Raw genomic sequence first — 18,676 nt, forward strand, 5'->3', positions numbered from 1 at the left:
TAAGTGGGTTTGTAAGATTAAGCACAATGCAAATGGTTCTATTAGTAGGTACAAAGCTAGGTTAGTTGCAAAAGGCTATGCCCAGGCATATGGCATAGATTATGAAGAAACCTTCAATCCAGTTGCTAGGATGACAACTGTTAGATGTGTGATTGCTTTGGCAGCAGCCAAAGGTTGGAGGTTGCAGCAAATGGATGTGAAGAATGCCTTCTTGCATGGTGATTTACAGGAAGAAGTGTATATGGATCAGCCATCAGGTTATGAAGATTTAGAGCATCCCACATATGTGTGCAGGTTGAAGAAGGCGCTCTATGGGCTCAAGCAAGCACCTAGAGCATGGTCTGACAAGATCAGAGAGTTGTCAAGATTGTGGGAGAGAAGGAAAGAGTCTCACTTGTAGCTTTCTTGCTTGCACAATGGGGGAATACACACAAAGGTGGAGGCTGAAAACAGTTTTCCTCTTCTTAGTTGTGTAAGCCAAAAGAACTCAAGTACATAGAAATAGAAGAACCCTATATATGGGTCTCAAACCAAAATCAACTAACTAAGGTGGCATACTAACTGAGCCACAAACTAGAGTAGATAAGGATAGCTGTCATCTAGCTATTATTCATGGGCGGTGTACCAACCGCATCTGCAACTGACAAGTCGGTGACATAAATGCACAACGGTCACCCTGGCATATCACGAGTGGAGCTCGATATCTCAACACTCCCCCTCGAGCCCAATCCCAATTCCTGCACACCAAGCAGGTCTCTGAACTTGCACAGCTTCTCTGTGCCCAATGCCTTCGTGAATATGTCAGCTACCTGATCCTCTGTGCTGACATAAACTAGATCAATAAGACCTAGTAAAACCCTCTCCCGCACATAGTGATAATGCACCTCAATGTGCTTTGTTCTAGCATGATAGACCGGGCTATTTGCCAAGTGTATACTACTCATGTTGTCACAATAAATGACAACTGGCCCATCTGTAGGCTGATGCATATCATAAAGTAGCTTATGCAACCAAGCTACCTCACATGCAGCCATTGCTGCACCCCTGTACTCAGCCTCTGTGCTCGACAAGGCAACTGTAGGATGTTTCTTGCTGCTCCAAGTGACTGCAGCACTCCCAAAAGAGAACACATATCCACTGGTAGATCGTCTATCAGAAATACTACCAGCCCAATCAGCATTAGTGTATCCATGCAACTGTATTTGAACCCCAGTCTCATAAAGTAGTCCATACTGCAATGTGGACTTCACATACCTGAGTATGCGTCTAGCCGCATCCAAATGCGGTTTCCTTGGAGCCTGCATAAACTGACTTACCAATCCAACAGCATAGCTCAAATCTGGCCTGGTAATAGTCATATAAATCAAACTTCCTACTATGCGTCTGCACATAGTAGGGTCTTCCAGAAGCTCACCTGCATCTGCGCTCAGCTTCACATTCTGCTCCAAAGGAACTGAAATAGACTTACAGCCTGTCATCCCATATTTGGACAGCATGTCCAATCCATACTGCCTCTGCAAGAGCCGTATCCCACTTGGTGATCTAATCACCTCAATGCCCAAGAAATAACGCAGCTCTCCTAAATCCTTCATCTCAACCTTCTGCTTCAATAGCATTTTTACATGAAGGATCCTCATCACTGTCACCTGTCATAATCAAATCATTAACATAAATGACAAGTAGCATAATACCTTTCTCTATTTTTCTCACATAAAGTGAGAAATCTGCCTTGGAAATCTGAAAGCCAATAGTGACAAGATACTGTCCTATCTTGTCAGACCATGCTCTAGGTGCTTGCTTCAAGCCATACAAGGCTTTCTTCAACCTGCAAACAAACTTAGGATGAACAGCATACACATAACCTGGTGGCTCTGAATGCAAATTTCACAGCTGTATGTAGAAAACTGTGTAGTAGCCAACTTTGAGCCCTATTTTTTATGACCTTACCTTCAGATTTGGTAATCCATCATAGGGACATGAATTGTAGAATGTTTTGTTGTCTATAACTCTCTAGTTATCATCATGACCTGATTCTATCTACAAAGAAAGTTATTTATCTTGAAAATAGATCTCGCAATTAACCCAGATAGTGAAATTTGTAAATTTCAACCTATACAAACATCTAATTTCCTAGTAGGATAGCTTTTAATCCATTTGGAATTTGAGTATACTCCCAAAGAAAAAGTTTTAGCTTGTACAAATATCTAAAACTTATATTAGATATGGTTTTGTCTAAAAATTACATATATTAAAAGATAATCATATCTAAATATGCCATAGAACTTGAATATTACTATTTTTTACCAAGAGACTAGTATTTTATCCAACTTTAGCCTTATCTTTAATATGTTTCTTTTTTAATTTTAGTCTTACTCATAAGTAAATGTTTTGTAAAATTCCTTATAAGCTCTAACTCTCTAGTTATAGACTAACTTAATTCACAAGAAGATATAAGTTGTTTTTATTCAAAGTAGGCCTTCAATATGATTCTCACTCTAATTTTTTATGATTATAGTATGCCTTTAACGTTGTTGTCTTTTGATTTGATAAACATTGAGACTAACAAATTTTTCTTGAAAGTACTTTGGAAGATTCTTCAACTTCCTAATTTTGTTGCGAATTCACTCTCTCTAGTCAAGATAGAGATCTCCAATCAAGGTAAGATAAGTAAGTCTTTTTTTAATTTTATTTTTCTAGAATTATTAGTTAAATTTTTACTTACTACTAAACTAGAATAAAAATTTTATTTGCTATTGTCGATGCTCTGAGTATGAGACCTAGCATTCATAATATTTATGTCTTATCTGTTGACTCTCTTACTCCCATGAAAGACATCTATGGCACTAACACTAGTTTTTAATCTTATTAGAATCAATTGTTTGCTAATAATTAGACTCTAATTGATTCATTGTCCTATACTAGATGCCTGGTTCAGTTGAAGACGTGCAACGGATGACCGCCCGCACCCTTAGTACTTATCCTACACTGCTAGCTCCACATTGAACAACTAATAGCAATTGAGGACATTTGCTATCCCATCCCGGGGGTATGATGCTAAGAGGCATATTCCACAGTAGATTCTGTGAGGTTTTTCGATGGATTCTATAAAAATAGAGGTATATTCCACGATGGATTCCATGAGGTTTTTCGGTGGATTCCATAAAACTATATGTATTTGCTGAGGCTCGTACATAAGGTGGATTCCTTGTGCGAGAAGTTGATTTGTAGCTGTGTGTTGAGATATTTGCAGTCACACCTACTTTAGTCCCTTTGTGAGAAGCAGTGAGCGCTTAGGACAAGAATCCCATATGCACATTAGGAGAAAGTACCACCACTCAATTTCTATAAAGTATTGTACTTGCACTCTTTTTCTAATGCAATGATAGTACTCTTTTCCTTCCAGTAAAGTGTCGTGTTACTGTCAATACAAAAGATTGTGTTTATGAGTCCAAGTCTCAATCTTGGAACCTAATTCACTTGTGTAACGATTTGTCTTAGTTAGGGTCAATATCTTCATGAGTTTCTTTTTCCTCTTTCAACCTCCATAGCTTCCGCATCTGCCATGCTCTAGATCCCACGTATTTCACATGGTATCAGAGCTCAGTTGAGCATGGCCCAACTCTCCTTTCACTCCTCTCATCTCCTTTTTATCTCAGCTCAGCTCAGTTTGAGTATTGGACCCTATCTCCAACTTCATTTGCATTCTTACCTTCAATGAAGCTTCCATGGCAGCCATAGCTAGTAGCACCCTGTCAGCTTGAAGCTTTCATATCTCTCTCCACAAGCCAAATCTCTTTGAATTTCCTTTTGGAAAATGTTTCTCTACTTCTAGAGCTCCTCCTTGGCACCTCAATCATTGAGATTGGGCAACTATAGCTTCAGCATTGCCTCTTTTCAAGGTTGCTGCCATAATTGTGTTTATGGGACAGCACCTACCTACCTATGTTGGGGCAGCCATATCTCATCAACCAGGCCATATCTCTTCAAGCTTCTTCTCGAGAGTTGTTCTTCACGTCAAGTGCAACTTCTTGGCACAAAAATCAAGGAGATTGATGCACACCATGCCCGGCATTTGCATTTTCCCAAATCTGGGTGCAGTTTTGACAACAACCACTTTGAAGGCTTAGATCTCTCAACTCGGGCAAAATGAGTACAAACCCTCTTAGGGGATGTTAGATCCATTAGTGAGGGTCCTTGATCTCAAAGGGTTTGAGTAGATTCAACCTGTGGAGAGCATGGGAACTCATTTACCAATTGTTGGTCCCTGTTTTGACAGGACTGCCATAGCCACTTACCTTCAAGCTCATTTTTCCTTCATTTTCTCTCTCTTGCGCCACTTAAACTAATCCAAGGCCACTCTAATATGAAGTTTTCAGCAAGTATTCAACCATCAAATCAGCAAGGAGGGAAAGCCGTGAAGAGTTTTTGAAGATCATCAAGTCAAACTCAAGCAACAAATATCAAATTTCAAACTAGTATCTTTTGATACTTCACTGCCATTGCTTGTGTCTTTTGACACATACAAAGATCAACTAATTGCTGGTTATTCTTAGTCATTTAAAGTTGATTTTCTGTTGGTCTCTCAAGTCGAACATGGGCAAATATTCTCCAACTTTCCGTTTCAAAGGAGTCGGGTTTCATACCTGGCAGACCCGCATCAAATTGATCCTAATGAAGAAGGGCCTCTAGGCCATTACCACTGGAAAAGAAAAGAAGTCTCGTGATGCGGATCTTGCTGTCACTTGGCAAAAGAATGATGATAAGGCTCAGGCCATTATCAAACTGGAGCTAGACGACATCTATATCCACCATGTGGATAACTGTGAGACCTCACAGGATACATGGAAGAGACTTGACACTTTGTTCAGTGCACAGTCTAAATCATCAAAGTATGGTCTCCTGATTGAGTTTTTTAGGCTTGAAATGAAGTCTAGTACATCACTTGCCACACATCTAAATTACATGAAAGGACTTCTAACCTAACTTGCAGAAATCAACATTAAAATGGAAGAAGATGTTTGTATCGATGTTCTACTTAAGAGTTTGCCTCCTGAATATAATAATGTATCAACAACTTTAATCAAGATGCCAAATCATGAACTTGTTGATATCCAGGCATCACTGTTAAAGGAGGAAAAGAAGCTAAAAACTAAGGAAGAACCAAGTACCTCTAGAGATGAGCATGCATTATATGTTGGCAACAAGTACAAAGGCAAGAAGGATCAGCTCTTCTCTGACTTCTGCAAAAGGACCGGACACACCGAGAAGTTCTGCCATGCCAGAAAGAGGTCCCAAAAGGCCTGTCTAGTTGCAATCAAAGAAGAAGAAGAAAATGGAGCAAAGAAAAAAGAAGAAGAAGAAGACCACCAGGAGAAGGACAAACCTCATCAGTCCTTCTATTTAGATAGACTTTTTTAGTTTTGTATTTCCTAGCCCTAATGCCTCATACATAAACTTGTAAACTCCTCAGTTATCCTTGTAGTACAGCCTCTGTACACTTTGTGAGGTCCCTGCTACAGCCTCTGGATGTTCATCGTGTTTGTGGTACCCACACTTAGCCTTTTCTGCGACAGCCTCTGGTGTTTTTGCCATGTTTATGGTGTGCCCACACTTTGCAGGTGTTGCTTTCACTAAAGCCTCTACACACTTTATACTTTTGGTTGTGATTGAGGAGGGGTGTTGAGATATTTGCAATCACACCTACTTTAGTCCCTTTGTGAGAAGCAGTGAGGGCTCAGGACCAGAATCCCATATGCACAGTAGGAGAATGTACCACCACTCAATTTCTATAAAGCATTGTACTTGCACTCTTTTTCTAATGCAATAATAGTACTCTTTTCTTTCCAGTAAAGTGTCATGTCACTATCAATACACAAGATTGTTTTTATGAGTCCAAGTCTTAATCTTGGAACCTAATTCACTTGTGTAACAATTTATCCTAGTCAGGGTCAATGTCTTCATGAGTTTCTTTTTCCTCTTTCAACCTCCATAGCTTCCGCATCTGCCATGCTCTAGATCCCACATATTTCACATTATGTAGCTGAAGACTACTAGGTATTCACTATTATTTGTTTATTTTATTTATAAACAATTATGAATGCTTCAGTTGATGTGTAGAGCAAGTAACAGTGGCTTTGGGTAGCACTGGGCATTAGTGTAAGTCCAAGCGTAAATTTTATAATTATGATTAGCTATCTTAAGTATAATATATAATATTATATATTTAAATGATATTATATTATTAATATTATTACTCTATTTATAAGTTATAAGTTTAAAATTCTTTAGTAATAATTAGATCATTGTCCTTAGTACTATTAAATATTTTTTAATATAGATTATTTTAGAATATGAGATTTAAGATATGTTTTTATTGAAATAAGCTTTCTTTATGGAATACCTTCCTATTTTCTTAGATCATTTTCCTTAATATTATTAATTTATTTATTTTTAATATAGACTATTTTAGAATATGAGATTTAATATATCCTTTGATTGAAATAAGCTTTCTTTATGGAATACCTTGCTATTTTCTTAATGTAGTTAAGCTTAGAAGGCTTTTCTAGCTTTCTTTATAAAAGCAACAAGATCGCGTGCAAAACAGGAGAATAGGGTGAAAATTGAGTTTTTTCGTTTCTCTCTTATCCGGAATCGGAATTCAGAGCTCCAAGAGACGTTTTGGGGGTTTTGACACACTCCGAAAGCGATGGTGATGTCAAAATGTCAAGATTCAGATCACAAAATTTTATGCAGCATGTTACAAGATACCTCTTGACTCTTAAAACTCTATATTTCAATTGATATTTGTACTTTCTTTATAATTATATGTAAGATATGAATGCAAATATCATTGTAAATTATAATATATAATTTAGGATGGCAAACCATGGCTTTTGCCATAGGGGAGGTTGGGCCCAATCGTGCATTTTTCTCTTGTCTTTCTCAATCTATTGAGTTATTCAAATCCTCTTATGCATTATAATGTTGTTTGTATTTAATAGTTGAGATGTTTGATTTGCTAGATTTTTTCACTAAATTCTTTGTTTATGATTGAGATTTGATTTGCTAGATTTGCCACGTGTTCCACGTCGTACCTGTCTCCCATTGCTCCAACCGGAACAACAAGGTGCCACTTTTTCTATGTTTCATACCACTTTGATGGTTTTACAAGTATATTGCCTTTCTCATCTCGAGATGGAGATATAAACTTCCTAGCCTTGGGTCCCCCAAAGCATGGTTTACAAGGGATATTTCCACTCTTTCCCAATTTTTTCTCATCCTTTTTTATTTGTACTTGGTCCCCCATGTAATCCAACTTCAGAGAGAACTTGTTCTACCTTCTTGCATGTAGCATCAACTTCTGACACAGGCTACATCTTGTATGCAAAGCATATATATTCATATATTAGCTTCTCAATTATTCTAACCAAGCAATGCAATGTGCAAAAGTGAACCCTTGTTAGTGGTATTTCCAAATAGGGCACCAATTTGGATCCATTGGAACTAGTATTCCATTTCTGAGGACATTTTGATCACGTGTCGAAGCACCTTGTTGTCCTGCCTTGGCAAGCCATTCTTTCTTTCCATCTTTCCCTTTCTTCCTAGTTTGCATGCACTATATGCACAAAAAATTTGCATTCGCTACATTTGATAAACCAAACATACACTTCAATGTTTTTAAATCACCAGCAAGATGACATTCAACTTGATAGTCCCCAAACCCCTCGATGTGTAAAATTGCTCCATTATTTTGTTGTTGAATAACAATGGGTATATTAGTGAGGTTAAAAAGACTTTAAGTACTTCATGGTCCTCCTTTGGTACTTCAATTGTTGCTGCAAGCCACCATATTTCATTCTCTGATTATACACTAAATTATAAAGGATGATTTTCATCGATGTTGGAATCCAATGCTCAATTCATAAGTGTTATACTCACACGTTCAAGTTATTGCCCCTTAATAATCTCACTCTCATCAAGTTTGAGGACAAACTTACCTCTACATTCTTCCATAGACATATTTTAGAACTTGACCATAGCAATCTGAACCCTACATATATCCAATACAAAGTTGTTGGATGCATTCTATACAAATGCAACTTCTTTGAAACCATACTTCAATATGTGTGTATTTTCCAGATGCGTTGGCTCACCAATTAGTTCTAAAAATTTCTCATTTAGTTGTTTTCGAGCCTTCTTCACGTGAAATAGTTTTGGCAAAGGTATTACTCGCTTAGTTTTGAAGACTTGCTTAAAACCTGTATCCAATTGTTGATAGAGCATACTATATGACTCAAAACTCATTCCCACCTTGTCACATAATCTCTAAGCATCTATAACAGTAAATAAGTTGCTCATATCCCTAAGATGTTCACTTGCAATACCATCTACAATGTCTCTGAATTTATGATTTTTCAATGCATTTTTGACTATATCCTTGCTTAGGACTTTGGCAATGGTATCATTCTCTGCATGAGAAAACATATTTCTCATTGTTGCAGATTGAGTATATATCCATCTATGATATTGTCCACTTCCTTTGGTTAATTGGTGAAATGATTTAACTAATTGGATGCATCGATGTGCTTTTTTGGTTTTTAAAGTGGGCCCAATCTCCAAAGTTTTTGTGAGGTTCCTCTTTATGTTTCGATTCTCCTTCTCCAAATCCATAACTTAAGACTGTAACTCCATATTCTGCACATGTGTAACATGTATAGTATCTTCAATGACAAACATTGCTTGTTGTAGGCTCTGGTTCTCCCTATCCTTCTCAGCCAATAATCTATCCTTTTCCATCAAAGACTGCATATTCCCTTGTAATCTTATTTGCATATTTGTCAAGGCTTGTTGAGCCCCTACTAATCCTTTGTGTGACAAGTCTGCATGTGTATCCATAGAATCCTTCATTGCATTCACAAACAAACTTTATAAATGATGTAAGCCCTTCAAATTATGGTGGCCTTTGAGTGACTGAATTGGGTGGATAAATGCACCCATCAACCCAAAGGTCCATATTTTTTTTCCCCTCCATTTCTTTCTTGTTGCATCCTATATCTTATTGCATCATCCCTTTCCACAATTCTTTTGAATATTGGTACATATTCATCCTTCAATTAAAAGTGAATATCTCTCGTTCTCTTGGTATGTTCTGCACCTACATCTTGTAAAGAAAAATATATACCAATTTTAACTTGGATTAACATTCAAATCACACAATTACACCCCTTTGATTCACTATATTTGTGTTCTTTTTTACCTAGTTGGACCTTGTCTCTTTCTCTTTATTTTAGTCATGATAGACCCTAATCTACCTATAATCTTAGCTTTTAATCTACCTCTAATTAGCATCCAATCTTATCTTTTGTTCTATCCAAAATATTCTCTCTCTCTCTCCTCCCCTCAAGAAGAATTGATCAAAGATATTTAAGCATATTTATACAGAAGCTTAGCTAGTAGAGAACAATAATATCATATTATCTTCTACTCTAATTTACTCTCTATTCATTCTATCACTTATTTTCTTAGGCCATCTCACACAGTCCTGTCTCTTCCCCCCCCCCCCTTCTCCCTCCCTCCCTCCCTCTCTCTCTCTCCCCCCCTCTCTCTCTATGAATTGACACTTAAGAATTAAACAACTATGAAGAATAATAACATCACAAAGATTAAAAAAATAAAGATACCTCCATTATCACTTGATTATTTGTAGTATAGAGTGTTGAAGAGGAAGATATCTTATAGCATAGTACTGATGAGAGAGATTACTTTAGCAGGGTAGAGAGTGTTGTAGATAGTACTGAGTGTTGCTTTAGAAAAATTCATATGCAAAAAACCATATTTTGGAGGGAAGGAGAAGAGTACACAAAATTTCAAACAAAACTAGAGCTTTGAGAGGGAATGAAAAAATTCCCAGAAATAGGCATATACTTGTCCAAAAAAGATAAAAATTTACAAGAAAACTCTCAAGTCAAAAAGTGTCTCCAGGTAAAAAAATAATCTTAAAATATGATGTGGACATCATTTTATATCGTTTTCTAACTTCCACCCTTTTAAGAAGCAAGAATGAGAATGATTCTAATATATTTTCATGTTGAAAATTCATGAGGGCATTAAAGAGTCATATATCTATGATTTGCTCTATTTTTAGAGAAAATAGAATTGTATTTTTTTAGTTATGAGGATTTTGAGAAAAAGTAAACTTATCCTACAATTTGGAAATAAAATAATAGGTGAAATCTATTGAAAACACAAATACGCGATTTGCTTGATTACAAAAGATCTCTTATTATAATATTATTTTGGAATCTCTTTTTAGAGAGAGAGGTGAGAGAAACCCCTTAAGGGGCAAAAAAGAGAGTCCATATTTCTCCTAATGAGTATTATTGATGGAAGGCTATATATAGGGATGTATCTCACTTTGTGGAGTCTTGTAAGATATGCCAAATATAGTCTTTAGTGAGGCATAGAGACAGTTTACATCCTACATATCCTCTTTCCATGCACTATAAGTGGCTTGTTGATCTTTTAACTATGCATGTAGGTTTGTGATAGATACAATTCATAGTGCTTGTATGAGAAGACCTATCTAACTAGGTTGAATGCCAAGATTTGAGAAGAGAGGCCACTAGTACAATTTGCAAGTTTCTTCTGGAGAATGTATTTTGCATATATGGATGTGTTGGGAAAGTCACTACAGATAGAGGAGAGCTTGATGATGATGAAGCTAGAGACTTCTTCTCTAGATTAGGAAGTAAATTGGCATTGACACCAACATATAATCTACAAGGAAATAATAAAAGTGAGAGAGGACATCCTCCTACTGTCAAAGCATTGGCAAAGACATCACAATAAAAGTGTGAGAGAACATCCTCATATTGTCAAAGCATTGGCAAACGCATGCAAAGGCAAAATTCTAGAGTGGCCATGTTTGCTTCCTTATGCTTTATGGGTTGATTAGACTACACAAAATGTTACTACATGATACATCCTAGCAAAGCTTATATATGGACTAAAGCCAATTATGTCTACATAGGCAATGGCTACTATAGGTGTCTTTTACCATGAAAAGAAAGAATGAGCAAGAAAGAGCTCTTAGCCCTTGGAATCTACTAGTTAGAAAGAATACATGAAGACATAGAGATAACATTGTAGAGATTGAAAGAAGTTAGATTTGCAACAAAGAAAGGCTTGACAAAAGACACACATTGAGACTCAGTGCCATTGAGGAAGGTGATTGGGTACTAGTGTGTGATAGTAGTCTTGATGATTAGCATAGTATGATGAAAAAGGTTTTTAAAATATGGTTTGGACCATAAAGCTATGAATTAGGAGGCTTATGTTAATGCCACATATTCTCTATATTAATTGTATAAGATTGATTTGAAGATACCTATCTCAGGGAAGAGGATCCAGCTCTTTAAAAGAAGAGAATGAGAGACCTATGAGGAAGAGGACCTTGAAGAAGAGTCTACACATAAAAGCATTGTGAAGAGAATGAGGATGATGATATTTAGAAGCTGAGAAGATTGTGAGCATACATATGAGTAAGATAGGGTGTCACATGCCAGAGGATGTGCATTTTTAGAGGGGGTGGATGTCATGACATTCCATATCTATGGTTGAAACTTTACACAATCTCTTTTCCTATTGTGATTACATGTATATGCCTATGGGAGTAGTCTATCATTGTTTACGTTGAAATTTACTGATCAACTGTCATGATGCTTGAAGCCAATTTCACATCATAAGTGGATATTAAGTGTTTATGACCTTTCTTGGGTAGTTAAGTGTCAATTAAGTGGTCCAAGACAAGATAGAAGTGGGATTTTGATGGGTGAATATGCTAGGAGTGATCTTCATGATTTTTAGAATGATTTGCAAGTTGCTACAAGTTGCCTTACTATGGATGCTTTCTAACTAGGATTACATGTTTTTTGATCTAGGGAAAAACATTGAAACAAGGCGTGGCATAACTAAAGATCATAAGAGAAGACTTGATGATGCTTATGGATGCATGAAGAAGGATCGATTTGGGTATCTCTCAACTACTATGGATAGATTTGAGTAGAGTTAATAGGCCAATCAATGTTGTTCATAGTTGGCATAGGGATTTTAGCCTTGATTTGGGTGCTATATTTTCCATGTGGAGTACTCAAAAATAGGGTTTTTGTGGACAGATTTGGATCTCTCTTTTCATAGTGTTGTAGGTGACAAAAAGTAGGGTCTTTATGGTGGCACTCAATCCCTTGGGAAATGATTACTACAAACAAAGCTAACATAGGGCTTGGATTGTTATATTTAGCTTATTTAGTTGATAGAGCTAAGGTGTTGAGCCTTGTGCTTTCTAGAAGACTACAACACCAGCCTTGGACATGCATTGTTAACTCATGGATCTCTATAGCTTACATCAAGGGTGGGACTTGGCTCGAGCTTAGATGGGATTATGTTTTGTGTAACACACAATTATCCTTGGTTCTTCCTCAATCAAATGTTACACATGCATTAATTAAAGATTGGAGAGCCTTGATTAAGGAACTTCACTATGGTGGTAGTGAAGGTAGAGAATGAGATTTAGGCCTACTGCAAAGCATTTGAGTTTCACTATATGCTTTTAACAGTCCCCCCCCCCCCCCCCCCCCCTTCCTTCTTCTTCATGCCTATTCTAGTGGAAATGAAGCTAACAAAGGTGATACATTTGAGACGTCTAAGGGTGTAGCATGATGCTTGGGATCACGAAGCATGCGTCTTCTACACTATTAAGTGTCTAATGGATAGATATCACCTCATTACAAAGGAGCAAATGTGGCTTACTAGAGTGATGAGTAAAAAGAAAGGCACTTGGCTAGCTAGCACAATTATTGATGGGAAGCACTTTATTCATTGTCTTCACATGGCTAGAGGCCTAAAGGTTGGCCATAAAGTGGCAATCTTCCACCTACAAGAGCAATCTGCATATTGCACTAACTACAAGAAAAAGTTGGAAGAAATCTTTTCCACACACCAAGATTAGAATGTGGAGGAGGCAACTCCAAAATGTTTGGAGATCTGTTGTGTTTGCCATGCTTAATTTGTTGCCATGGCAGTTGCTAACCGATAAGCTCCATATCAAGATAAACTATTTGGGAGGATCTTGGTGTCTCCAATGTGTGCACTTTGTCGGAGGAAGGAACAAAGTGTAAGCCATTTGTTTTGGGAATGCTCTAAAGTACAACTTATCTAAAACCAATCTAAGAGAACCTTTGGGATAGTTCAAAATGTACATGAGATTTTTTGCTTTTTCATGTGTTTCACAACTTTCGAAATTTTGCAAAAGTTTTAAAATTTTGTCGATAGTTTGCCCCATGTGACTTGTTATAGTCAGTTAAAGTGCAAAGATACTAGATTAGAGTGCAATGGGAGTAGGGCAAGACTATAGCATTGGCCTTTAACATCCAGTCTCCTACTTGCATGGGAAGGATCCCCCAGAAATTTTGTTGTAGTTTGAGATAAATTTTCTAACTCATTGTGGGAAACCCCTATAAGAAGTGGTTAAGTGAGGCCTACCTTAGCAAGTGCCTTGATCTCAAATTGGCTCTATGTGGTGATCATGAAGGGTTTGATGAAAAATCAATAAAAGTGTGTATCTCATGAGAGCCTTAATTAGCAAAGTTCATATGGCAATTTAGAAACTCATTGGTCTTCAAGAGGAGGACCAGAAGGAGGTTTTGTGAGCTTATTGAACTCTAAGTCTAAAAGATGAGTTGGTCATTTTCTTTCAAAAAAAAAGCCCAATGCCCCATGTTTTAGAGATAATGTACAAAAAGCTTAGCGTCACTTAGGTGTTTTTGGTCTTGCTCGTAAGAGAATGACCGTAATGTTCATCTTCATTGTTCAAAAAATGGGGAAAATTCATGAGGTGGAGGTTTGAAACTCTAGATACGTGTGGATTGTTTGGGATTTACAAACTTTCTAATTTAGTAATTTAGAGGTTATAAAGGTATTTTCTTTTTTCTTTCCTTTGCTTGAATGTGGTACTCTGTTCTTTCCTTTAAATAAAATGATTAGCATTTTATATATATTATAAATATTTGTAACTCTCTTATTGATCTCACATAAATTGATAAAAACAATATACCATATTGGTCCTAGTATGTTTGGATAGCTTCTTTTGTCTCTTTAAGAAAATAATGTTAATAAAAGAAATTCTTAGACATCATATGGTTAGAAAAGTAATTGGTATATGTAGCTCTATATTTCATGTGAGATTAGATATGTCATTCTTTTTCAAAATGATTGAAAAAATTGGAATAAAATAGTTTATTGGAGCTTATGGAGATATATAGACGCTTAGCATTTATTAATTTGATAAAAACGTAATATTGCAATGTTTATGTCGATTATAAAGGCAATCACGTTTATTTATAAAATAATAAAATATTTTTATACATTTAAAAAGTGCGAATGAAATATAGTATTTTAATAAAGTTATAAACATTAGATTAATCCATAAATATTGTCGAGTATAGAACTTTCTTTAATGGTTTTTAAATACAACACTAATTGTATCATACAATAGTGTTGTTGATTTGTGATATCATGATTAGTATCTATTGCTCAATACGAAGTTCATTAATGGTTTTTTAAATATAACATATAATTGTATCACACAATAGCGGTGTTGATTTGCGGTATCATAATTAATACGATTTGTTCGCATTAGAATTTGTATTGATGCAAATGCAAACGAAATACACCATATCATTAGTATACTTTCAAATCCAAAAGGTAATTTGGCGAGTCTTTCTATTGACGAATATAACAATTAAAATTATATTAAATAATTAATATAAAAGGAGGACCATATTTATCGCAAGATGAACTTGTTTGGCTGATGCGAAAGTCGTGCAACTTGCAAGATGTGATTACTTACTTTTCTTTGTAATAGCAAAGACTGCATCATAAAAACATAAAACATTGGAACTATAGAGGTAGATTCATGATTACAATTCAAACTTGGAGCCTTGCTTGCTTGGAAATTAATAATGGAAATCACCGAGCTGCAACGGTGCTTCTAGTAGAGGATTGAGAAGAGCTAGATTTCAGCGAATGGGTTTGTATTTACTAGGACTGGGGGCATTAGAATGATGTGCATCATTGAGAAACAGGGGAGGGGGTGCCTGATCAGGTAAGGGCAGAGAACCTTCCAGCATCTGCACTACCTTGCTCATGGATGGCCGAAGGTCCGGGTCAGCTTGGATGCAGCAGAACGCCACCTTCATCACAGCCTCCACCTGCGCAGCCACCACTTCCTGCACACGGGAGTCGACCACCTCCCCCACACTCCTACCATAAGCCCACACCGGGAAGCACCATCTATCGTCTGCATCGAACATGGCCGACTGCGTGTGAAGGTAGTTTCTGCGTCCACTCACAACCTCCATAGCCAGCATTCCGAAGCTGTAGACGTCGGCTTTGGCAGTGATGGGCCGGTTGGACAGCCACTCGGGAGCGAGGTATCCCCTGGTCCCCCTGATGGTGGTCACTCTGACTGTGTGCTCCCTGCTGAACAGGTACGCCAGCCCAAAGTCTGCCACCTTGGGGTTGTAGTGATTGTCCAGCAAGATGTTCTGCGGTTTGATGTCGCAATGCAGGATGCAATCCATGCATTCTTCGTGCAGATATGTGAGTCCCCGAGCCACCCCCAGCACAACCTGAAACCTTGTTGCCCATTGTCCCAGCTGATGATCAGTAGCCCTATCATTGGTACAGCTCCGAGTTTGCTGGTTATTATTAATCACACGCGATGAAGGGGAAAGACTGTGAGAGCGGTTGTTATCATCGAACAGGTAGTCGTCCAAAGAGCCCTTCTCCATGTACTCATAAACCAGCATCCTGTGCTCCCCCTCCGCACAAAACCCCATCAGACGCAGTAGATTCATGTGGTGGATTTTGCCCAGTGTGGCTATTTCGGCCCGGAACTGCTTCTCTTTCTGCGAGAGGCCCTCCAGCCGTTTCACTGCCACTACTTCGCCACTAGTGGGCAAAGTCCCTTTGTACACGGTTCCAAAAGCCCCTGCTCCCAGCTCGTGATCAAAATTACTGGTCGCAGCCGCTAGCAGCTCGTAAGAGCATACGAAGGGCAATAATCCTGACACGCCCTGAAGCAGCTGGCGTTCAGCGGAAGCATTGGCATGGGCGAGCTTTTCATACTGCTGCTTCCTAATTCTCAGCTTGGCACTCAGAACAGCGAGGACGATTGCGAAGCAGATCAGCTGGCCGGCTAGCACAGCTACCAAGACGATCACTGTTGTGCTTGGATTCTTGCTTTTTTTATCGAGTGCCTGGGGCGGTACTGGTGATCCGCTCCCAGCATCAGGACTAGTATAAGTGCTGTTTGTGGTTAATGGCGAGCTACCGATCAAGGAAGAAGCTGAGCTCCAACGAGCTACGCCAGTGGTACCGTCAATGACTCCGGTAGAGTCGACGTTAGTTGGATCGGAGTTTGAGATCTTTAGGAAGACCACAAACTTTTGCGGGGGGTAGCGGTGAACCGCCAGTTGGAACTTGCTCTTCATCCAACAGTGCCCACTCCCGTCCAGCCAGTAGACAAATCCGACGCACTCGCACATCTTGGAACACTGGTCCTTGCAGTCTGCCAAAGACTTGCCAGTGCCACTGTAATCGAGAATATCATTACTCGGATAGTCGATGTTGCGGAGCACGACATACTTGGTACTGTTGGCACAGTAATCCAAGTTGTTGATGGGCCTGCATCCTAAGGAGAGGTCTGCGTTGTCGATCGGTTGAAATCCAGGAGGGCAAACACAGACAGGCTGGGGATTGTATGTACAGACTGCATAGTCGAGCCCGCACAGCCCTAGGATCATTGTGCATTCGTCAGCGACGGCAAACCAGACTATGACCCATCGAAGTGACCCTTTATCCCAACTGTACATGCGGAGATTGCCGTCTATGTCGAGGGTAAGCCGGCGTATAGCTGCAGTGCCATAGTCGCTGGAGATCTGGGAGTTCTGGACAGATGCAGAGCTGTAGAGGGAAAGATTTCCGTTACTGTCGTACTGAAGGAAAGCGGAGGAGCCGCGACTGATATTGGCCGCCTGCACCAGGGGAGGCTCCCAAGACCAGTAAGTAGCGGGAGAGGCAACTGAATTACTGAGTTGAAGGAGCTGTCCGGTAGCATTGAAGGAGAGTGAATATCTGCTGCTAGTGGCGTCGAAGGAGGCGTAGGACCTCTGGGAGAGAAGCTGATCAGTGGCGGGCGAGAATGGCTGGTAGGGAAGGAGGGTGTCCGTGGGGTGTTCGAAGCTCTGCCAAACTGGGGCTGAGGAATTATCAGCACTAGTGACGTTGGCCAAGAGGATGAGGTTGCCTCTGTCGGTGAGCTGGGCATGGGTGACCCCCACGTTGGCGGTGTCCGTTCTCCAAATGATGTAGTCAGAGATGGAGGCTGTGGCAGCTGCAGGATCAATGAGGAGGAGCTCTCCTGTTGAAGTGAAGTTGAGGTGGGCGGAGGAGGAGACTGAGGTGTTGCGATTGGCCACCCATGCTGGCGGGCCATCGGGAGAGAAAGAGAAGGAGATGGCCAGGTAATACCTACCGGAATCGTTTCTAGAGGCTGAGGCGCTGAATAGGCGGAAGGAGAGGCGGAAGGATTGAGAAGAGGAGCTAATCAAGGGCGGGGAGGTTACGGTCAGGGAGGAGCCAACCATCAGCACGTCCGACCCTGCAGCACTAGCAGAAGCAATTACTATTACAGAGGATGATGACAATGATAGCAGGAGCAGCTGTGCGAGAAGAGAGAACACGATCATCGATGCCGCAAAATCAGCTGTTCTTCTCCCGCTTGCAGGAGCCATGGCGCCTTGCCTTGCCTCACTCTTCCTTGCCTTGCCTGCTTGTTATTATTATTGTTTTACTATTATTATTATTGTTATTATGTATATGACTCGTAGCGTCTGCGAGCGAGTCTAGCTTTTCTAGACTTCTGCTCAACCGAGGGTCTTCCGAAGTCTTCAAATTTTCCATCGTAGTCCCATGACGTAATAAATATCGCAAAAAGTCTGTTACGCGTAATAAAATTTCCACGACGCGCGCTCGTGAATTCGAATCTCGATCGAAGAATTGAAAAAGTTTAGATAAGTACGATTGCAACACATAGGGCCATGAGACACACACGTCATCACTAGACTTTTATCATTCTTGATTGAAGGATTATAAAAGTTTAGATAAGCACGATTGCAACATATAGGGCATGACACACGCGCCATCACTAGACTTTTCCAAGTATGAATTTACTCCCTATACATCCCAACTTCCCAAGAGTTCATCGAGTGGTGAATGTGACATCACCCCCTAGTTTTTTTTGGGTTAAAAGCATTAATTGTGTTGCAATAGAGTTTGTATAGTGGAGGGGTCTTAGCCCATTGTCTAGGATTTAGAGGTGTTACAAGGAGAATTTACATGAACTTAGTCATAACCAGGCTTTCAGATGGGGGTAGAGTGGGATCTAGCATATATATGCCTTTGTTAAAACCTTTGTGTTCCCTTCTAATCCAAGAGTGGAGATGTTGAATTAGCCTACGAAGGGCCAGGGCTTTGGCAAATATTTTATAGGCCGAGTTGAGACAAGTGATAGGTCGCTAGTTACAGAGAAGGTATGTGTCTCCTTTTTGGTATATCA

At 39.2% G+C, this 18,676-nt stretch overlaps 1 protein-coding gene across 1 annotated transcript; it reads right to left on the reverse strand.

The window, feature by feature from the left end:
• Window positions 1-14,886: 14,886 nt before the first annotated feature.
• Window positions 14,887-17,886, reverse strand: LOC148039635 (G-type lectin S-receptor-like serine/threonine-protein kinase At1g34300). The gene has a single exon (XM_087692223.1). It carries the CDS (start codon window positions 17,850-17,852, stop codon window positions 15,075-15,077), a length of 2,778 nt encoding a protein of 925 aa, XP_087548349.1. The 5' UTR covers window positions 17,853-17,886; the 3' UTR covers window positions 14,887-15,074.
• Window positions 17,887-18,676: the final 790 nt, after the last annotated feature.

This window comes from Lygodium microphyllum, chromosome 2 (assembly GCF_053477565.2).
Source record: "Lygodium microphyllum isolate KBCC chromosome 2, Lygodium_microphyllum_v1.1.10, whole genome shotgun sequence".
Taxonomy (NCBI): Eukaryota; Viridiplantae; Streptophyta; class Polypodiopsida; order Schizaeales; family Lygodiaceae; genus Lygodium; species Lygodium microphyllum.

Coding starts and splice junctions, on each gene's coding strand:
- LOC148039635 (XM_087692223.1), bottom strand. CDS start 17,852: ATGGCTCCTGCAAGCGGGAGAAGAACAGCTGATTTTGCGGCATCGATG.